The following is a 24,130-nucleotide window of genomic DNA, read 5'->3' as shown; positions in this document are numbered from 1 at the left end:
TGGGTAGGCACCCACCACGTGGGTACCTACCGGAGCATGATGGGACGGTGATGCCTATATAAATGGGATGCAAGGCGCGCTTCCATCATTGCAGTGAGAAGAGGCGTCGTGTCAACATCGGAAGAGGGGAGAAGAACAGAAGAGAAGAACATGACGTCACAAAAGACCGCGCTGGCTGCCTGTTAGTAATTGAGCTAACACACGAAGATAGCAGGCAGCCAGCGCTGAAGGAGAAGGCACCGGACAGCTGCAGAAGAACCGGGGTGCGCCGAGTCAACAGCGGAGAGCGGGGAAGATAGAAGAAGACCCCCGGAGAGCGGAGAAGACCCCCCCCCGGAAAGTGGAAGAAGAAGCCCCCCCGGAGAGCGGAGAAGACCCCCAGAGAGCGGAAGAAGAAGCCCTCCCTGGTATTAGAGCTAAAGAAGACAGGGGGGGCCTCCGGAGCAGACTAATAAATGATTTTAAAAACCCTTGTGTTGTGTGTTTAATAACTATCACTTTGCCTCCAGGTGAATGGGTAGGGGTACGATGTACCCCATATCCATTCACTTAGGGTGGGGGGCCGGTATCTGGGGGCCCCCTTATTTGAGGGGACTCCCAGATTCCGATAAGCCCCCGCCCGCAGACCCCGACAACCAACGGCAAGGGTTGTCGGGAAGAGGTCCTGTCCTCATCAACATGGGGACAGGTTGCTCTGGCGTGGGGGGGCCCGCAGTGTGCCCCCCTTCCCCAGAGCACCCAACCCCCCCATGTTGAGGGCATGCGGCCTGGCACGGCTCAGGAGGGGGGGGCGCTCGCTCGTCCCCACTCCCTTTCCTGACCGGCCGGGTAGCGTGCTTTGGATACGGGTTTGGTATGGATTGTAGGGGGACCCCCTACGTCGAATTTTCGGCGTAGGGGGGGGTCTCCTTACAACCCATACCAGACCTAAGGGCCTGGTATGCTCCTGGGGGGGGGGAACCCATGCCGGTTTTGATTTTACAAATTGCTGTGGAGTTCTCCCTCGGGAATGCCTACCAAATGCCGTCGCTTGAATGGGCTTTTACATGGTGAGACTAACTTTCCACATTGTAAAACCAGCACTAGTTTTGCGCAAGCAAATCGGAACTTACGCAGAAATCACAATGAAATGCTGAAATGCTTTGTGGATCTGCTTAAGTCCTCATTTGCATACTCAAAGCGGCATTTCAATGAGAAATGCCCCCAGCGGCGGATGCGGTACTGCATCCTAAGATCTGACCGTGTAAGTGTCTTACACATGTCAGATCTTCTGCCTAACTTTGGAAAAAGCCTTTTGAGGATCGTTTCCAAAGTTAGGCACAGAGATAAGCAGGCTGAACAGCAGTTCCGCCTGCGTATCTCTTTTGAGAATTTGGCCCTTTGTTTTTTTTCCATGACACGAAAAATGGTCGTGTGTACAAGGCTTTAGACTTTGATTTCTCCTCTTTTCCTGATGTGTCACCTGCCCACCATCTGTATGACTTGCTTCAGTGTATTATAGGCCCATATATTACCATATTATTATAAAAACAGGCATATTAGAGAAGGTTCTAATAACAACTAAGAAATGTAAGGTTATGTAGTGCTTAACCCTGAAGGAGCTGTTTGATGTGTTGGGTCCCCTGTTCCTGTGACCACAACTCCCTGAACAGCATTGCACAGTCTGACTCACCTGGCTGGGTGGGGAATGTTTATTGCAGGTAGCTGCATATACACCCGAAAGCAGTAATATGCTGAAAAGACAATAAATGTTCTAAAACACAACCCCTCCTGAACATTTTTAAATTAAGCCTTTTTGCAAAATGGTGAAAACCCGAACATATGCAAAAAATGTAAATAACCAAGTTTCTCAAAAAATCAAAAGGTTTACAATGTTTCCTTACAACTTTCAGAGCCATATATTTTCTGAAAGCATAGGACCAGTAGAATAAAAAGAAAGTGCTACTGATTTTTAAGGCCCCACGATATTTGCGCAAATGTTTACCAAATCAATATATTTGCAAAAATTCTCTAAAATCATTTGTAGCAGATATAAACACAGCAAATGTTTCAAAATTCATACTAAATATAAAAGCTAAACCTGTATTGAGTTAATAAATAATACATTTTTGTATTTTTTTTAAATTGCACCTTTTTGCAAAATGGTGAAAGCTGAACGTACGCATAAATGTAAATAACTACATTTCTGAAGGTTTTCGTTGTTCCCTTACAGCTTTCAGGGTTTGTTAAAGACCCCCAAATCATATATTTTCTGAAAGCATAGGACGACTGGAATAAAAAGAAGGTGCTACTGATATTTAAGGCCCCATGATATTTGTACAACTGTTTACCAAAGAATATTTTTGCTAAAAATACACTAAAATCAATATTAGCAGATACAAACACAACACATTTTACAAAATTAATGCAAAATTCCTACTATGTATAAAAGCTTAACCTGTATTGCGTTAATAAATAACATATATTTGTAAATTTTAAATTGCTCCTTATTGAGAAATAATATAAATCGGACGTACGCAAACATTTCTCCAAAAATCTGGAGGTTTTCCTTTTTCACTTACAGCTTTCAGAGTTCATAAAAGACCCCCCAAACCATATATTTTCTGAAAGCACATGGCCAGTTGAATAAAAAGAGGGTGCTACTGATTTTCAAGGCACAAATGTTTGTCAAAACAATATTTTTGCTAAAAATACACTAAAATCATTAATAGTGGATTTATACATGGCAAAGAGTACAAAATTCCTGCTAAAGTCCTAGCAAATATAAAGGTTAAAACTGTATTGAGTTAATAAATAACAAATATTTGTACATTTTAAATTGCACCTTTTTGTGAAATGACGAAAACTGAAGGTACACAGACCTGTAAATAAAAACAATTTACTCTAAAAATCTGGAGGTTGCCATTTTTCACTTACAGCTTTCAGAATTTGAAAAGACCCCTCAAACTAGACATTTTCTGAAAGCACATGACCTGAAGAATACAAAAAAGTGCTACAGATTTTTTGGGCAATGCAATTATTGCACAAATACTCATCATATCGCTATTTTCACTAAAAATACACTAAAATCATTATTAGTGCACATAAACACAACATAACTTACACAATTCCTGCTAAATTACTACTAATGCATCATTCAAAAATATTGTGTTTTTTTCAAAATTGTCGTTCTTTTTTGTTTATAGCGCAAAAAATAAAAACTGCAGAGGTTATTAAATACCACCAAAAGAAAGCTCTATTTGTGGGAAAAAAAGTATGTCAATTTTTTTTGGGAGCCACGTCGCACGACCGCGCAAATGTCAGTTAAAGCGACGCAGTGCCAGAAGCTGAAATTTCTCCTGGGCAGGAAGGGGGTATATGTGCCCAGTAAGCAAGTGGTTAAATATGCTGGCTACATTATTTTTTTTATTTTTTTTCCCTATTTGTACGTGGTGATCCAGCCAGTAAAAGTGGTTGTAACGTTTTTTTTTTACCTTCCTGCAGTCTGTGCAATAAGGTGACCACCTTAGCACCCCTAAATACATACCTGAGCCCGATCTGGATGTGCTTGCGAACAGAGCCTCTCTCGGTTCTCTCACACCTCATTGGCTCAGATACAGCAGCAGGAACCATTGGCTCCTGCTGCTGTCAATCAAAGCCAGTAAGAAGGGAGTGGGGGGGGGGCAGGGCCGGGTCCTGCTCTGTGTATCTTGTGGACACACAGACCTAGCTCAGGAGCAAGCACACACGAGTGCCCCCATAGCATGAGGCTTGCTAAGGGCATATTTGGCAGGGGGGTGGAACCAGGAGTGCCAGCAGGGGGCCCTAGAAGAGGAAGTTCGGGGCTGCTCTATGAAAAACCATTGGAGAGAGCAGAAAGTATAACATGTTTGTTATTTTAATAAAATAAAAAAGAAGCTTTACAATCACTTTCACAGACCAAGCTGTCCAACAAAAGTTGAAGTTAGGGAATTGAAACAAACAATTTACCACTGTCAAGGGTGCTTACAATGGTCAGCTTTTATTCATTTATGTAAAACCTTTATCCCAAAAGGATACAAAAATAACTGTTTATGTAACTCCAATACAGCGTACACATGGTCAGAATTTACGACAACAAATGTTCGATGTGTGCTTGTTGTCGGAAAATCCGACCGTCTATGCTCCATCGGACATTTGCTGTCGGAATTTCCAACAACAAAAATTTGAGAGCTGGTTCTCAAATTTTCCGACAACAAAAGTTGTTGTCGGAAATTCCGACAGTGTGTACACAATTCTATGCATGCTTGGAATCAATTTGACGCATGCTCCGAATCATTGAACTTTATTTTTCTCGGCTCGCCGGAGTGTTGTACGTCACCGCGTTCTTGACAACATTTGTGTGACCGTGTGTATGCAAGACAAGTTTGAGCGAACATCCGTCGGAAAAAAATCCATGGTTTTGATGTCGGAATGTCCAAACGTGTGTACGCGGCATAACACTAAAAATGATTAGCTGTCCTTTGCTTTAATTGTTAGTCTTGTCCATCTAAATCTGCTAGTGCATTGAACACTATCACTCTCCCCAGAATGCTGCTGTTCAAATGTGTCTCCATTTCTCCTCCATCCAGAGTGGAGACACTCTAAAACAGGAAGTGTGTTACTCGTCAGATCACTATGTAAAAATAAAGAGAAAAAACACCTAACAAAAAGCCACCACATTTAAAGAATGGTAAACTGCAATACCCTTAAGCCCAGGTACCGTATGTAGTAAGCCTTCGTCAGCAGATAATAAATAAAAGTATCTTCACTACAGTCACTACAAGGCAGCCATTCCCTACAGCACAGATAAGTGGTAAACATTCCAGAATAAACAGGAATCTGCCGTAAGTGTAGCCTAGTATGTCTAAACAACCGTTTCTGTACAGAAAACACTCTACATGCATGAGGAGAACATTTACGCTTCTGCTAACAATGCATTACAAGTCAAGAGGTTTCATCCAAAAGCCACTCACTGAGAGCAACAATTTTCTTCAATATTTGAGAGAATGCAGGATTCTCGCAATTAATAAAGATATGAAATAGGAAGTAAAAATTGAATTTCTAGAAAAGGGTACACACCTTTAAAAGCCAGCTCCTGACTGGACAGCCCAATGGACTACCCCTCCACCCCCATATTTATTTTTTGTATACATACCTGTTTTTCTAGTATTTTCTGGATGGTCACATGACAGTTTGGAAACCATTCCATTCTACCCTACATCTGCATCTGTATGATCACCATTCTTTAATAAAATAATAATAGAAGAAAACTAATTTGAGATTAATCCTGGTGGTTCCTACCACATCCCAAAATGATATAGTGAAAAGAAGAGATGCCCCAAGGGATGGTGTGGGCAGGAAACCATAGCAGGATATCGAGAAAGAGTAGGGAAGTATAAAAAAGTATACATTTTATTGATATGAAAAAATATGAACATTAAAAACAATGAAAGTGAGACATGATCTAAGAAAACACAGCTGCTCAATGTGTTTGGAGACAAAGGGCCAGATCCAGAAAGAAATACATTGGCGCAGCGTATCAGAGATACACTACGCCGCCGTACCTTACCTGGCGCATTTTTGAATCCTCAGCGAGTTTGCGCCGTAAGTTAAGGCGGCGTAGTATTTCTGGCGGTGTATTTCAAATTGGGCGGGTTGGGGGCGGGTTTCATTTAAATGAAGAGCGTCCCCGCGCCGAATTAAATGCGCATGCGTCGTTCCTAAATTTCCCGCCGTGCATTGCGCTAAATGACGTCGCAACAACGTCATTTTTTAAACTTAGACGTGAGTTACGTCCATCCCTATTCACGGACGACTTGAGCAAAAAAAAAATAATCTAATTTCGACGCGGGAACGACGGCCATACTTAACATGGCAAATCTATCTATACGCCGCAAAATACCAGCTTTAACTATACGCCGGAAAAAGCCGACTACAGACGATGTTAGAAAATGCGATGGTCGCGCGTACGTTTGTGGATCGTCGTAAATCTCTAATTTTCATACCCGACGCGGAAAAGGCCACCCAGTGGACGCCGAAGTATTGCATCTTAGATCTGAAGGCGTACGAAGACGTACACCTGTCGGATCTAACCCAGAAGCCGTCGTATCTTGTTTTGAGGATTCAAAACAACGATACGACGCGGGAAATTTGAAAGTACGTGGGCGTATCAGTAGATACGCCGGCGTACTTTGTCTGTGGATCTGGCCCAAAGTGTCAAGTACAGACTGTGCTAGCAACAATAATAACCCTACATGTTTCGGAAAAACATAACAGGTATTAATCCCAGAAGTACATGACTGAATCATGGATAGACACTCCATAGTGTATATAGGGAAATAACATAAAATATATGTCTCTCACCTTATCAGCGTGTCATTCACAGGCAAGTGTGATACAAAAAGACCATCCTGGCTGTGCAGCAATAAACTGCTGCACTTGCCAGTATTAAATACCTGGAGGGGTGGGAGAGGCTTAGACAAAATGACCAAATCCAAATACTCCTCTTGAGTATATCAAGAGGAGTGGTTAATAAAGTTGTAATCAATCTATGGCTTTCATTGGATTCTTTGGCTTTCATGGGGACTAGTAGTTTGTGCCAATTATTAGCATCTTCACGTTGAAAAGCTTTCTTCAGACATTTGTGACTATAGTCACGCTCAAAAGAACGTTTCTTGAAATTGTTGGCTTCACATTTAAAATCTGAGTGATTTGAGCAGTTTTGCTTGATTATTTTAAATAATTTGCAGGACAGGAGATTACTTTCGTTCTTAAAGATTTCGACATCCAAGAAAGTGATCTTGGAGGGATCAGGGATCAGAATTTAAGATTAAATTCATTACTATTTAACACAGTCAAGCATTCGTTCAGGAGGAATTGGGGACCATCCCAAACAAAGAAGATGTCATCTATGTACCTGTGCCACATAACAATGTGGCATAGGTACACAGAGAGAGCCTCGTCGCTGAAAATCGTATTTTCCCATTCCCCCAGGCACAGCTTGGCAGTAGCCAGAGGCACTTGCATCCTATGCATTAAGGTAAAAAAAAAACTGGCAATGGCGGCCCCCCAGCCCCCCCGTCTTACTTACCTGAGCCCTGAATATGCTGTGCGCGTCCCCCGGCGTCCTCTTCCCCTCAGAATCTGGCCATCGATTGGCTAGATTTGCTAGATTCATAGCAGCGCAAATAAAGGCCGTTACGTATTCTACATATTTTTGGTAAAAAAATCACAATAAGTGTATATTCATTGGTTTGCGCAAAAGTTATAGCGTCTACAAAATAGGGGATAGATTTATGGCATTTTTATTTTTTTTACTAGTAATGGCGGCGATCTGCGATTTTTATTGTGTCCATAAGACCGTTTTCATCAGACGAACCGATGTGTGTACGCGGCATTAGTGGGGTAATTATTTGCATTTTACATCTAAAAGCCACCAGATTTTAGTCCAAAGGTAGCAAATGTAATCTTAACAACTTTGGGAAATGACCGAGTAATGTACAGTATGTGTAATTTTATTGTATTTTTTGGTAATATTCTAGACCCCTCCAAAATGAAGGTTAAAAGCAAACTGCAAGGCAAACAAGATTAAATATTCTCCTAAAATAGAAGTGCTTTTGAAGAAGCTAAGCTGTAGAATTCCCATCTGCTTACTTTCATCTTTTCAAGTGGGAGAACATAAAGCAAATAACTTTTCTAAAAAGTGTCATACATTTAATAATAATGATAGCTGTGTCACTGCATATTTACGAGAAATAATTGACTTCCCATCAAAAAATAAGATTTTGTTACAGTACTAATCTACGGAGTTGCTACAAAATATGCAAATAATTTTTAATGTTACTGTAGATTTAGCATTCAGGATGGTTATACAGGTCAAAATACATGATCCCTTTTCTTCTCAGGACAGATGCCTCGGGGGTCATTTTTAAATGAGGATTTTTCATGTTTGATAATTAAACCTGCAGTCACTTTTATGAAGTCTACCATGTTCTAGGGAATTTTAAAAACATATCAGGGGTTTGCACACAATTGTTTCATATCAATCCTGAATTGTTTTCTGTAGTACCGTATTTTCCGGCGTATAAGATGACCCCCTAATTTTCCAGGAAAAATGTTGATTTTGGGATATACTCACTGTATAAGACTACCCCCTTCTTACTAGTCTTTCTGGAAGCTGAGGGGGAGCCAGAACCGCTGACAGAAACAGGCTTTTTCAAATCTCACTGTGCCATTACATTACATGCCTCACTGTGCCATTACATCACTTGCCCCTCACTGTGCCATCACTTGCCCCCTCTCTGTGCCATCACTTGCCCCCCCTCTGTGTCATCACTTGCTCACTGTGCCATCACTTGCCCCCTCTCTGTGCCATCACTTGCCCCCTCTCTGTGCCATCACTTGCCCCCTCTCTGTGCCATCACTTGCCCCCTTTCTGTCCCATCACTTGCCCCCTCTCTGTGTCATCACTTGCTCACTGTGCCATCACTTGCCCCCTCTCTGTGCCATCACTTGCCCCCTTTCTGTGCCATCACTTGCCCCCTTTCTGTGCCATCACTTGCCCCCTCTCTGTGCCATCACTGCAAACAGTGCAATTACGGTACTCACTTTTTTTTCTGAATAGCAGGCCAGGCGGTGCGGTGCGGTGACAGTCTCCGTGCTGCGAGCGTCAAGGATTTAAAAGACGCGCCTTCTCCTCAGAGTGTCCTGTGTTAGGCGGAACACAAATCTTCCCAGCAGCGCCTCTGTTCTTTGTTCCGCCTATCACGGACGTCTTCTCATCTCGTCCGAGGATGAGAAGGCATCTGTGATTGGAGGAACACAGAACAGAGGCGCTGCTGGGAAGATTTGTGTTCCTCCTATCACAGAACACACTGAGGAGAAGGAGCGTCTTTTAAATCCTTGACGCTCGCAGCAGCACGGAGACCGTACCCGGCGTATAAGACGACCCCCGACTTTGGATGCATTTTTTTGCATCCAGAAAGTCGTCTTATACGCCGGAAAATACGGTAACTTACTCAATCCATACAGATCAGATCTGAATACATATTGAGTTGCCAGTTTGGGATCGGGTTGACGTAGATGAACAAGATGCATCCACCTTCAGCTCTGAACAAGGGAATGAGGTGGGCATTTGGAGTCACTCATAAGGCCCGTACACACGATCTGACTTTTTAACAACAAATCTCCGACGGACCTGTTTTTGCAGACAATCTGACCGTGTGTACTCTGCATCGGACAAACTTTTTTGCTTTTTCATCAGACAAATGTTCGCTGTGTGAACAGACAAACTTTCCGTCAACAAATGTCCTACGTCGGCTAATCCCAACCAATGCTAAAGATCAGACAATAGCAGAAGTTGCCCAAAGGGTGGCGGTAAAGAGCAGAAAAACCACGTAGTGCGTCTAATACGTTTGTTGGCTGAAAAAGTCCTACCGTGTGTATGCATACCAAGTTCACGGACAACGCCCTTCGGAGCAAAATCCACGGAAAAGTCAGTTGGAAGTCCGATCGTGTGTATGAGGCTATACCCATGTTGACCTATCAGGTAAAGGATTCACTGACAGTAGCTCTGCATGAATTCATCCTGAAAACAGTGGATGCAGGTATCTTTTATAAATACCGTATTTATCGGCGTATACGCGCACTTTTTTGCCCTGAAAATCAGGGCAAAATCGTGGGTGCGCGATATACGCCGATACCCGCTTCCCGCGCTGTGTTTGAACTCGGTATATACCGAGCGCAGTACACTTGGGTATAGTCGGGCATGCTCGGCTCCTCTTGCGGTCACGTCCTGTACGTCCTTTACGCGAGAGGAGCCAAGCCTGCCCAACTATACCCGAGTGTACTGCGCTCGGTATATGTCGGTGCAGTGGTTCAAACACAGCGCGGGAAGCGGCGATCGAGCGGGGAGGACACCATGATGGTCGCAGAAGGACGCCGGACCGGACGAGGCCGCCGATGGACGTGATGGACGACGGGCAGGACGCGATGGCCGACGGGCAAGACACCGACGAGGGGGAATCAAACTGTAAGTATTTTTTTTTCACAAATTTTCCCTCAAGTTCGGGGGTGCGCGCTATACGCCGGGGCGCGTTATAGCACGATAAATACGGTACATTGAATCAATAATATTGCTCTGTGTTTTGATTGCTTATTTGCAAATCAAAGCTGTGTGCTTTAATCTGCACATTTTATGTAAATTCTGTAAAACCTGCAAAAAAAATATGTCATTGATTTTTAAATACTTGTTATCAACCAATTTCTCTTCCTATCCCTCAGCTTTTCCAGTTTTTTTTATCGTGCTCTTATTTACAGGGGGGGGGGGGGACAAAATTATGGAAATAAGTATGGTAAATGAACAAAATCGTTACCTAATATGGTGTTTGATCACCTTTGGCATCCAAGACAGCCTGAATTCTCCTTGGAATTTGCAAATATAAGTTTTGGATGGTGGATAATGAAATCTGATACCACTCTTCATGCAAAACTCCGGGTCACAATCCTACGCAATGTCCTTTTTGTCTCCTTCGGGCAGTTGACCATGTTGACCGTGCTTATCAGACAATGTTTTCCTGAAAACTGTATATGCCGTCATAACCTTTGATGCTGTACCTCACGACACCGCAAATAAATTGACAACTTCACTCACAGAGGCACCAGCTAAGTGGGCACCAATATTTTGCCCTCTTTGAAACTCATTAAGCGACTCCGTGTTACTAGCAGTACATGCAGTGAATGACAAAGGTGACCTCCCACCTGTTAGCTAGGTGTCCCAATACACACAGCAGAAGCAAAAGAATGTTACATCACTTCCTCTTTTAACGCAAAACATGTTGTCACTGAAAACCCCTGTACATGTTTTCCACTCTGCTATTTCATTTTTATAGCACTACATTAAAGCATTTTTTTGCCATGCAGTTGGGTGTACCAGCACTGCATGGGTTAACTGCTACTTTTTGTCTAGGGGATTGCAGACCGGAGATTGACTCACCTAATATGTCGATCCATGCAGCGCAAGACCGATCCCTGATGTACCTGTCCCCCCAGTCTAGGGGTCTTTAGTGGTGGGTTGTTCCTGATGTCATCATGCCCATGGATAGGTTCTGAATGTGAGGACTGCAAGAACAGTCCACCGCTGGACATTTGGGAGTACTTTTTTTTATCCGGGAGGATCAGTGGATCAGGTGAGTATAAACATTCTACTCACGGCTCACCCCTAGACAAAACAAGCAGTTAACTCATTCAGTGTGGCCACAGTTCCACTGCCTGGGGGGGGGGGAAATCCCCTTTTGCATGTGACTGAGAAATGTAACCTACGTCAGTTCCCACGTAAAAAAATGACAATCACGATGTTAATCCTGGGACTGTTTTAGCATTACAATGACAAAATCATCTTGGTTTAAGCACACCTATTAAGTCATACCCACTTTAGATAAGCCATGCCTACTTTTCCTAACAGCTTGCTATGCATGATCCATCTTTGCTATGCAAATTGCCTTACAGTCTTATAGGCACCAAATGGCTCTAGCTTATGAAGAAAGTGTTCCAACTTGTCCTATCACTGTTCACCCAATGACCTTTATCTGGGTAGGTGCAGGATGAGGGAACACCTTGACATCTTTGTTTGCTAGTTTTTATATATAGTTTTTTTTATACTTAGCAGTAAAAAATATTATTTGCAGTTTTAAAAGTACAGTATATCATCCAGCACCACAAAATCAAGCATCATACATAATGCAATACAAGCAGAGATATATAATTTGTAGGAACCTCACAAAAAATACACATTAGTGATCTGGTAATAAGAAAGTGGTAGGATACATCAGCTCAACAGCAAAGTCATCAATGCACATATGTGGAGAGGGATGCGGTTCACATGTTTTTACTCTGGTAAATTGTTGTGGTTATAGACTGTAATGTGCATGACCAGCCTAAAGTGAGCTTGTGATACAGGGAAAAACAATGGGTTAATTTTAACATTTGCTCCACCAAGAGGCGTTACTAGAACCTTCAGGGGCCCAGTGCAAAAAGTCATGAAGGGCCCCCCTGGCCCCCAACCAGGGCCCTTCTCATTGATCCCGGGATCCTTTACTCCCATTGTGGGACTCTTTACTACAGTCCCTCAGTGGGCCACCTTCCTGCCGGCTTGGGGTTCCCCCGCGGTGGCAGAGCACCAGAGCCCAGTTGCAAGTGCGACCCTAGCAGTTTCATCACTAATGTCAGTATTTTTGTTTTGTTTTTAGAATTTTATACCATTTATTTACCTATTTATTTCACTATTTAATTTTTTATTATTTTTTTTAAATATTTTTTAGAACCCCTATTGGGGAGCTTTGGTGAAATATTAGGGGTGTAAACAGACCCCTGATGTCTCATAGGGAAGGACACAGGTGCCTCGGAGCAGTAGGACAGATGAAGGAAGATGACGGAAGCAGCATGTGGAGGAGCCGACGGAGGAGGAGCAGCTGGTGGAGCCAAGGGCGTAAGGATAGGGGTCACAGGGGTCACCATTGCTCCAGGGGGCCTGTACAGCCTCCCTGTATCAGTGGCGGCTGGTGCTCAAAATTTTTGGGGGGGCGCAAACGAAAAAAAAAATAAAACAATTGCAGCCTCACTGTACCTATCAATTGTCACCACTGTGCCATGCCATCAAAACGCAACCACTGTGCCATCAAAACGCAGCCACTGTGCCATCAAAACGCAGCCACTGTGCCATCAAAACGCAGCCACTGTGCCATGCCATCAAAACACAGCCACCGTGCCATCAAAACGCAGCCACCGTGCCATCAAAACGCAGCCACTGTGCCATGCCATTAAACGCAGCTACTGTGCCATCAATTGTCACCACTATGCCATCAAACACAGCCACTGTGCCCCCAATTGTTGCCACTGTGCCCCCACTTGTAGCCACCATGCCCAGTACCCCCCCCTGGCACTTACCTTTATGGCTTCTACGTCCCTCGATGTCCCTCGTCCCGCCCTCGATGACGCTTCAGCCAATCAGGTTACCTGATCGGCTGAGACGCCTGTCAGTCTTATCCTCGGGCGTACGGCCGGTACGTCCCGAGGATGAGCTTCCGGAAGCCGACTACAGCCTCAGGGCTGTACTCGGACAGCCTATCAGGGCCGCTGGCCCTGATAGGCACTTCCACACAGCCAGTCAGCTGCCGCTATTCAGCTGACCGGCGCTCAACATCCGGCCAGCTGAATAGTGGGCGGCAGCGGCGAAAATATACAGATTCATACAGTGTATGAATCTGTATATTTTACTGGCTGTGAGCGAGCCAGAGGGGGCGGCGCTCCTGCGTCCCTACGGACGCACCGCCACTGCCCTGTATGCCTGGATAGGAGGGCAGCAGCATGTAGAGAAACCAATCCCTCTATGCAGCCGCTGAACCCTCCTCTCCTTCCCGCAGATATTCAGCGGTTGCAGGAGGGAGAGGAAGGTTCAGTGACTGCATGGAGGGATTGGTTCCTCTACATACTGCTGCCCTCCTATCCAGGCATACAAGGAGGCAGCACAGGCCCCCTGAAACAGGGGGCAGGTTGCAATGACGACCCCTGTGACCCCTGTCCTTATTACCTTATTTTTACACCCTTCCACTATGCAACTGGGAGCAAGGAGAGGAATTGCTGTGTGAGCTTTATGCCCCTGTGTGACAGTATGGGTGAGTCCCCTACTAATAAGTACCAGGTACTGTATGTTACTTCTCAGATGAATGGAGCAACAGAGGTGCAAAAGAAAGGGTGAGTGGTGACAGTGACCTGTAATAAAAGTAAACGTATTGCTCTATGGTTTATGGCTAAATTTAAATAAGTGTTTGGTACACAGTGCTTTAAATCTCCTAAGTGACAGAAATGATGGAGAAGAGCTGATGCTGAAGAATGAAAGCCTTTTAAAAGGCATGTTACATAAAGGACCCCATAGACTGATACAAAAATAATTCCTATGCTCTACAGATGAATCTTTGTATGGAGCACTGAGCTCAACGATAATCTGTTCTAGTGCATGAGCATACCATCCTCTGTGCATAATGACTTTGTGATCATATTATGATTACATGTACAAGGTGACATGAAAAATAAAATGGCAGAGTACAAACTAATGAAAATAATATTGACTATACTGTCACATAGTTGCCTTTATGTTCTTTGCATTGTCCAGTATTAAAAAGCATATAACAATGTTGCAGAATGTAAGCTGTATAGAAGAAGGTCTGGGATACATTTATGTAACTGTCCTTTTTAATATGGTAGGGTGAAATCAAAGGTGCTTGTGTGCAGGGTACTGTACTGCCACCTGCTGGATCATCTGCATATCTATATATTTGTAAAAAAAACTACACTTATGCCGCGTACAAACAATCAGTTCGTCTGATGAAAACGGTCTGATGGACCTTTTTTTTTTATCAGACAAACCGATCATGTGTGGGCCCCATCGGTTTTTTATCCATCAGTCAAAAAACTAGGAACTTGTTTTAAAATTATCTGATGGTTAAAAAACCTATAGAAAAAAATGATCGTCTGTGGCTACGTCCATCGGTTAAAAATCCATGCATGCTCAGAATCAAGTTGACGCATGCTCGGAAGCATTGAACTTCATTTTTCTCAGCACGTCGTTGTGTTTTACGTCACCGCGTTGGACAAGATCGTTTTTTTAACTGATGGTGTGTAGGAAAGACTGATCATCAGTCAGCTTCATCGGATATCTGATGAAAAAATCCATCAGACCGTTTTCATCAGACGAACTGATCGTGTGTACAGGGCATTACAGTATAGTCCAATGCATAAGCAGTTTGTACATTCAAACATAACTAAATATAATATGATATATGGAGGAAATGGACTTACATTATATGCCCTGTAACAATGGCCTAAAGGAAAAAAATAAAATTTAAATAGGTATTCCTACAATTTGTCTATAATATGTTAAACGTGGACCTTTTTGTAATAAAATTTATGGAAAGAATGTTTTTTTTTGTTTTAATCAAGCAAGAGAAAGGAAGAAATCTGCTTAAAGTATAGATAAAGGCAAAACTTTTTTTTTAATAAAGTGGTGAGGGGTTAGAACCACTATCAGGTTTTTATTGCCATCTGGGATCCGATAAGCTAAATTCAATCTGATTGTCACTGATTACTAATATCACTGGGAATTAAAGTGGGACAAACCCAAAATTTCGAGAGAGGTAATCTGCCATAGGAACACTTTGTACCATCTGTCTAAGAGGAGATTTTACTCACATTTGGTAGATGTCCTCTCACTTCTAGTTGAGTTTCCAGGACAGAAAGAGAAGGAAAATCTCCAAAATGCGACAACAGATGGCAAAACCCCCCCCAAAAAACTGACAGTGGTTTTAACCTTTCCGTACTCTAGCCAGCATGAAAGAAAATGTTTCTCTTTAGACTTACCTTAAGCCTGGAGAACCAATCATTTTGGCTTTACTGTACCACCCAGCATGTGTATTAGCTAGCCTAAAGCCCTGTACACACAATCGGATATCTGATGGATATCCGATGGATTTTTTCATCGGATATCCGATGAAGCTGACTTTCATCAGTCTTGCCTACACACCATCGGTTAAAAATCTGATTGTGTCCAACGCAGTGACATAAAACACTACGATGTGCTGAGAAAAATGAAGTTCAGTGCTTGCGAGCATGCGTCGACTTGATTCTGAACATGCGTGGATTTTTGACCGATGGATTTCCCCACAGACGATCGTTTTTTAGCCATAAGAAAAATTTAAAACAGGTTCTATTTTTTTTTTCACCGATAGATAAAAAAACAATGGGGCCCACACACGATCGGTTCGTCCAATGAAAACGGTCCATCCGTTTTCATCGGACAAACCGATCATGTATACAGGGCTTAAGGGTGGCTTCACAGTGTCCCCTTGCTCTTTGGGCAAAATGCAGTTAACCTGCGTTTTTTTGTGCGAATTGGCTTGGCTTTTCTATAGACTTCTATTATGTCCTGCGGTTTTGGTATTCTTTCAGAAAGTTCACCCAAACTCCTGCATGAAGGTTAAACACAAGTATAATACCACAGCAGTAACAACACACAGGAAATAGGCCACAAGCAACTTGAGAATAAATAAGATGAATGTATTATTGAAGGGCAAGCAAATTTAATGCAAGGAACAAACAGGATAAGAGAATATGTTAAATTAACTGACAATGAAGTTAGCCTCACCTATGGTAGTTGACTTACAGTACGCCGCAATAAGGCTAAGCCCCATTACACAAATTCACACAGCAGTAGTAAGAATAACATCAACTATAAAAGCATTAAAGGCATAAAGAAACCCCACTGTAATACTTAGCAGTGGATGCCCAATTAATGTCAATGGGCACGCTCTATGCACACCGTCCCAATAGCAGGTGGAAGTACGTGTTACTGGCAAAGTAGTACCCCTGGTTGTGGGTAAACTACCTGGTGCCTAACTGTCAGTTTTGGCCTGCTTTCGTTGGGTCCCATCTGTAGGAAGTGCACATGTAGCTGCTCCTTTAAGACTGTATGCAATGGATATTGAGAAGAGGACAGGCTTAACACTGTCTGCACACACTCACTGTGCCTGTGAATAGTCTCTGTTACAGACCAGACACAGAATCCTCTCCACAAAAGTATTTATCCACTATATCCCTCTGCAAAAATGTGCAAGGGCAGCAGTAGACACAATGGGAGAAATTGACTAAAATGAGTGCACACAGAACCTGGTGCAGCTGTGCATAGTAACCAATCAGTTTCTAGGTTCACATTGTGCGATTTGACATGTCAAGTCCCATGCCATATCGCAGCCTATTGCTGGCAACCGCACTTAATCGGTGCGATGCCGACTTTGCCACGCCGCACTGATTTCCAAAAGTAGTTCCTTCACTACTTTTCGCGACATCGGGGGAGATTTCAATAGACATCTGTGCACGATACTGCACAGATGTCTTTCAAATTGCCCCCAAACTCACACTGAAATGCTTTTTTGAAATTGTGCGAGTTTCGCTGAACTCACACGATTTCAAACCCGTGTTCAGTGTGACCGAGGGTTTATTGTCAAAGCTTAATTGAACAAGCTGAAGTCAGAAGCTGATTGGTTACTATTAGGGTTGTCCCTTTACCACTTAAAAGATCGAGTACAAGTACCAATACTGTTTTTCAAGTACTTGCCGATACCGATTGCCGATACTTTTTTTTACTGTCATGTGACAGTTTGGCTGATGAGTGGCATTGGCTGATGGCTGGCACTGATAGATAGCACTGACTGATGGGCACTGATAGGTGGCACTGAAAGGTGGCTGGCACTAATTGATGGCACTGATAGGTAGAACTTATGGGCACTGATAGGTGGCACTGATAGGCTGCACATATGGGCACTGACAGGTGGCTGGCACTGATAGGCGGCACTTATGGGCACTGATAGGTGGCGCTTATGGGCAGGCACTGAAATGCAGCAATACATTACATGAAAGGATTTATTTTGCAATGCTGTGCTGCGATGCCTATCTTGGTACACCTTGCACTCAGCCGCAGTAAGCAGCAGCGGACATCTTGTTACATCCAGCCCGAACTATATGGGCTGGGTGTAACAAGATGTCCGCTGCTGGCTTACCGAGGCCGAGTGAAGGGTGTACCAAGATGGGCATTGATATGTTTAACTCGCACTGAAATGCTTTTTTGAAATTGTGCGATACATTTGTAAATGCATATACGACATTTAGGAGTGGTTGAATGCTTTCAGTTAATAGCAAGCATATCAGCGGTGCTTTCATCAATCTAACATATGCATAAGAAGCCTCTGTGAGTACTATCCTGTGTATTATGCACAATGAAGGACCAAATGTAGTGGATAAAAGGAATTAAAAACATCAAACAAAATGGCATTGCATGTATAAATCATAAGATGTGTCTGCTCATTCCCAGATAAACCAATTCTTAATAGAGTTGGCCATACATATGCTCCTTGAGCCCGACACTGATATGAATTCATAATATGTAAAGCGAGAAAATTATCATCACTATATAATCACCTGTAATAATATTAATAGAGCTTTATCTTTGCTTCCCAGAATCTCAATAGGTACAGTGAACTTTGTCATACCATAATGTCATACATATGGTCAATGTGCATCATTTTAAAACATAAGGTTAAAAAAATTGATAACCTTTACTTGTGAGTAAAGCATTTAATTGATGTGTAGACCATCTTTATGGATGTTATTTTACCATTGTTTTGTATAGATAAGAGCTAAGCAGTTGGATGCGCCTTTGTGATTTCCCTATATTTGACTGGTAAAACTACTAAGAAGATATTTCCAAATGTTAATATAAAACTTAAACAGTAGACCCTGTGATCAAAGTCAGGAAACACAAGTCATCTTGTAACAATGATTGTTATGACATTCTGCATTTGTAGATTAGCAAACCAAATCTGTTTAACTACTTGGGTATAATGGAATTATGTTGTCAAGTTCTTTTTCAGATACAATTTAATTAGATAACTACCCATAACTCCTTATCCCTAATTTACTGGACTCCACCCAAATGGCTTTCCTTACTTTTTTGAGATAATGGGGTAAAATACAATCTCCCACTGGGTCTTTACTGATGTCTTTGGCCCTGAGATGTTTTTTCCCACTTCCGTCTCTAATGTAGCAGCCAGGGAATATTGGCTATGGGTTGAAAGTCCAGGTTTAGTTCTGTAGAATGGGAGAGTGGGAGCTGGTGTGGGGGGGGGGGAACAGGTGTGTGTGTGGGGGGGGGGGAGGGGGGAGACAGGTGTGTGTGTGTGGGGGGGTACAGAGTGGGGGGAGACAGGTATGTGTGTGTGTGTGGGGGGGGGGTACAGAGTGGAAACTGGTGTGTGTGGGGGGGGGGACAGATGTGTGTGTGTGTGTGTGTCGGGGGGTACAGAGTGGGAACTGGGGGCGGCAGAGTGGAAACTGGTGTGGGGGGAAGATGTGCAGGGGGGTACAGAGTGGGAACTGGTGTGGGGGGGAGACAGATGTGTGGGGGAAACATATGTGCAGGGAGGTACAGAGTGGGAACTGGTGTGTATGTGGGGGGGGGGTTGTGGACGGGAAATTCAAATGAAAGCTATTACAGCGGGCAATCGTGCTCTCTGCTGATCCGGCCGGCTTGCCTTTTCCTCTGCACAGGTGAGGCTGTATTGGGCGCAGGCAATGCTGTATTGGGCACAGGTCACGCTGTATAGGGCACAGGCAGTTCAGACTGTATTGGGCACAGGCAGGCCAGGCTGTATTGGGTACAGACAACGCTGTATTGGGCACAGGTCATGCTGCATTGGGCACAGGCAATGCTGTATTGGGCACAGGTCACGCTGTATGGGGCACAGGCAGGCCAGGCTGTATTGGGGACAGGCAGGCCAGGCTGTATTGGGCACAGGCAGGCCAGGCTGTATTGGGCACGGGCAACGCTGTATGGGGCACAGGTCACGCTGTATGGGGCACAGGTCATGCTGTATGGGGCACAGGTCACGCTGTATGGGGCACAGGTCACGCTGCATTGGGCACAGGTCACGCTGCATGGGGCACAGGTCACGCTGCATAGGGCACAGGTCACGCTGCATGGGGCACAGGTCACGCTGCATGGGGTACAGGTCACGCTGCATAGGGCACAGGTCACGCTGCATGGGGCACAGGTCACGCTGCATAGGGCACAGGTCACGCTGCATGGGGCACAGGTCACACTGCATGGGGCACAGGTCACGCTGCATAGGGCACAGGTCACGCTGTATGGGGCACAGGTCATGCTGCATAGGGCACTTCCGATGTGAGTTTGGTTGGACAAACGTCCGATTGTGTTTATGGTGCTTTACAGGGCCTTAATATGAGAGGAAGAATCAGCAGAAAGAACCTAATCGTTTATGTGCTGACAAGAAACATGGTGATAAAAGGAGAAAACAGAAAGTGATAGAAACATGAGCTTATCACTGTACTGCTTCTTTTTTCACTGTGCAGTCATAAGCTGAGGTCGGTTGAGGACAGTCTGGGCCTTCAAGAAGTGAATCCATGATGATGGTCATCAGACAAAGGCCTCATGCACACTTGAGCTCATAAACACCTGTTTTTATCTTTTAATTGACTATTCGTTTTGTATCCATTTTTGGGTTGTAGCTGGAGTTCTACTTTAGGTATTACAAACATATAGCCACATTAGGAAGTGTGTTTCTGTTCTGAGTAATGGACTATATATTTTTTTCTAACAGGTTTTAAAGCCAGCTCAGATCAGGACAATATGTCATGCTATCTTGGAATCTGGCAAACAGTACTCAAGGAAAAAAAGGAAGCCCTTCCCACTGATGTACTCATACTATGGAACAGAATACTTGGGTGAGAAAACAAAAGACAGCACTCAATATATCTCTTTTTCTTGTGCTCTACCTGGATGAATTCTTTCATGTAAAAGGCAATGTAAGCTAGCATCAGAAACAAATATCTACTTGTTAATGTACCCTCCTTATGTATTTAGTGGTACAATTCAGCACAAAATCCAATTTTGATAAACAGTAATACATCCAGATTCATAAATGCTTTGCACACCTGCTCTTCTAATCAGAAAAAGCTTGCATTCATTCAAAAAATGCAAAGCTTTCTCTGAATGGTACATGTGCCGAGCAGCCGACCGCCTTTGTTCACAGTGCAGCAGGGCAGCCACATGGCACAAGACCTGGAAGTTAGTGGAGATCATTGGAGTGAAAGTGTCAACTTCAGTGATTTCCAGCTGCCAGGGGGATTGGCAGGGTATCGGCGAGGTATAGTTTATGCATAGTTATTATAACAGACCAAGCTGGACCAATATACCTATGTATACAATATACTGTGTATACAATATCCATACCTAGAATTTTTCTTTAAAATATTGTGTGCTATTTGAATGATGCAAACAAAACTAAACCTCTAATACAAGGTTATGGGCAATACACAGTAGAATATGTACAAATTAAGCCATTTACATAAATATTACAGGCAACAATTGCATTGTATACATTGTATGAGATGTAGTATAGTTGATCCTGAGCTCAATGTCACAGCTCATACACAACATAAAAAAGTGCATAAGTATAGACTGACAGTAAGTAGTAGTTGATGATCACTTTAAATCTAACAATTTAAGAGGAATTTATCTACTATATGGTTCAAGGGGGTTATATAAACAAAAATAAAGAAAATGCATTTAAAGAGTTTGTCAGGCCAAAATATGAAATGAATGCAGTACAAATCTGCAATACAATCACATTTCCCTAAGTTTGTCTCTTTAAAAATGCAGCGAGTGCAGAGAAATGTCTGTATTTCTGTTAAAAATGTATAAACCTATTACGGGACAATTTTATGGTGCAGTTTATTGAGGCCCCAACTAGGAATGATGCTCTGTTGGGCCTGGTAATCTCAAACCATGCAGAGCGTATTACTAATGTTCAGATAAAGGAACACCTGGGTAGCAGTGACCATAACATGATTTCATTTGATGTTAGCTGTAAGCAAAAATCACATACGGGAAAGATAAAAACATTCCAAGGCTGAGGGCTGCTCTCCAGGACTTTGACTGGGAGAGAATATTGGCATCAATGGGTACAGAACAGAAATGGGAATTCTTCAAAAAGGCTGTTTGTGAACTCACTGCAAAGTATATTCCCATGGGCAATACGTTTAAAAGGCTAAAAATAAAACTCACGGCCAAAGTTAAAAAAGCCTTAAATATAAGAAAAATAAGAAAAAATATAAAAATGAAGGAACACTAGTGTTGTTTAAATGTTACAAAGAATATAACAGTATATGTACAAAGGAAATCAAGGATGCAAAAATTCAAAACGAACGACAGATTGCAAAAGATATTGGGACAACCCCCCAACAATTCTTCAAATATATTAATAGTGAAAAGGTCAGATCTGAGCATGTAGGCCCTTTACAAAATAATCTAGAGTGGGTGACTGGGGACAAAGAGAAGGCTAATTTATTAAATACTTTGTGTATACAAAGGAGCATGGGGAAGCTCATGTCTATAAAGGGGGTGGTAATGACACAGCCCCAAATGATCCACAATGGCTCAAAAGTGATATGGTCCAGAAATATTTAGACAGAATAAAGGTGGATAAAGCACCTTGACCAGATGGCATACACCCACGGATCCTAAAAGAATTGAGCTCAGGGCCAATGTGGTGCCTATATTTAAAAAGGGAACAAAGGGGCAAATTCTCAAAAGAGATACGCGGACTTAACTAAAGTTTTCAAAATTTACACGGCGCGTATCTTTGCGCCCGATCTTCAAAACGAGTTAAGCCTAGATTTCCGGATTTTCTGTCCTACCTAAAATAATTACACCTGCGCATCCCCGGACGCAAATTACGCTAGTCACGCCGCTGTTTTTGATAGGCAAAGATGCAAATGAGGGAGATAGGGCGATCCACAAAATTAAGTGTGTGCGCCGTAGATTACGCCCTGTGCGCACCTGTTAGTTTCCCTGGGCAAATTTACACATTATAAAAGCAGACCTAATTTTACACATGCCGTGTAAGGGTCTGCTCAAGCAACTGAATAGAGGTAGAGCTGACAACACATCTCTGCAGGACAACAATCTGACTGCCAAAATGCCCGGCACATCAATGATTGTAACGGCACTCGCCACTTTACAGGCACAAAGAAGGAGGAGGGCACAGAGGAGGAGGATGCGGGCACAGGAGAGGGTTTACCGCCCACGGCGCGATCTGTTTGCCATGCCTGATTATGAGGTGTCAGATTTGACAGGGAAGCCATCCTGGAGCTCACCCAAATACTTCAGGAGGATCTCACCACCCCAACCCAACGATCCCATGCCCTGCCACCTCTACAAAAAGTTATGGCAACCCTTCATTTTTTGGCCACTGGGTCTTTCCAGCGTGCATCTGGAGGTCTGGCTGGGATGGTGCAGTCGACAATGAGCCGATGTGTCCATCAGGTGGTCCCTGCCATACTGCGGCGCATGGGCAACCAGTTTGAAAAGCCCACCCAGGAGGAGCAGCGTCTGCAAGCCATGACTGACTTCTACAACACTGGTGGCTTCCCACAGACCATCGAGGCGATAGACTGCACCCATGTGGCACTACAGCCCCCCCATGAAACTGAGCACCTGTTCAGGAACAGAAAAGGCTGGCATTCGATTAACGTCCAAGCTATTGTAGATGCTCATGGCCTCATCTGGCAAGTTTGTGCCAAATTTCCAGGGTCGTGCCACGACAGTTTCATTCTCCGGCAGACCAAGATCTACCAAGACTTGGAGCAGAATGTGTATGGAGACAGCTGGCTGATTGGTGAGTGACATTGGTGTCAGGTATGCCCCCCCCCATGATGCAGACATCACAAGGGGCACATGCATGACTAATATCCTCCTGTCTTTTCCCTTACAGGTGACTCTGGATATGCCTTGGGACCCCACCTAATGACACCATTTAGGAACCCCCAAACACCAGGAGAACACAAATATAATGAGGTGCACATTCGCACCCGGTCAATTGTAGAGCGGACATTCGGGCTTCTCAAGTCCCGCTTCAGATGCCTTGACAAGACTGGGGGTACACTCTTGTATTCCCCAGACTTTGTCTGTCAAATAATTGGGGCATGTTGCATACTACACAATTTTGCAATGAGAAGGGGCCTGCATATTGAGTTATGTCCTGACCTGACCCCCCACCCAGGCAATCCCCCCCCCAACCACCTCTACCCGGTCTGCTGAGGGCACAGCAATAAGGAGACGACTTGCTGAAGGCATATTTTCCCAGTAAATGGACCTTCATTATCTCACTTTATTGTTTGGTTTTACACCATAAACGCACAGATATTATGTGACATTTTAAATGTTTCTTTGCACAGTAAATGCACATTAATTAGATGACAATGAGAATGTCTTTTTTCACAGAAAACGCACATTAATTATCTCACAATGAGAATGCATGAATGCACACCACTGTGGTCCCTAGCACAGACACATCACATGCACATCGAATTGGATTAGATCCAAGTACCCCCCCCCCCCCTTTGGTACTTGGGAGCAGTAACGCCCCGCCACGGCTCCAATTATGTCACTGTGCATTCATACACCATTCAGGAACCTGGGATGACTTCTCCCTGGTCCTGGGGATCC

The 24,130-nt window shown here is 43.6% G+C and overlaps 1 protein-coding gene across 1 annotated transcript in view; it reads left to right on the top strand.

The window, feature by feature from the left end:
- Positions 1-24,130, top strand: part of LANCL3 (LanC like 3) — a 65,217-nt gene that overhangs the window by 18,440 nt on the left and 22,647 nt on the right. Inside the window, 1 exon segment of the mRNA XM_040336485.1 lies at positions 20,223-20,346. Within this exon segment, the coding sequence (XP_040192419.1) occupies positions 20,223-20,346 (124 nt within the window).

Source organism: Rana temporaria, chromosome 2, assembly GCF_905171775.1.
Source record: "Rana temporaria chromosome 2, aRanTem1.1, whole genome shotgun sequence".
NCBI lineage: Eukaryota > Metazoa > Chordata > Amphibia > Anura > Ranidae > Rana > Rana temporaria.
This window is presented reverse-complemented; position numbering and strand designations above follow the sequence as displayed.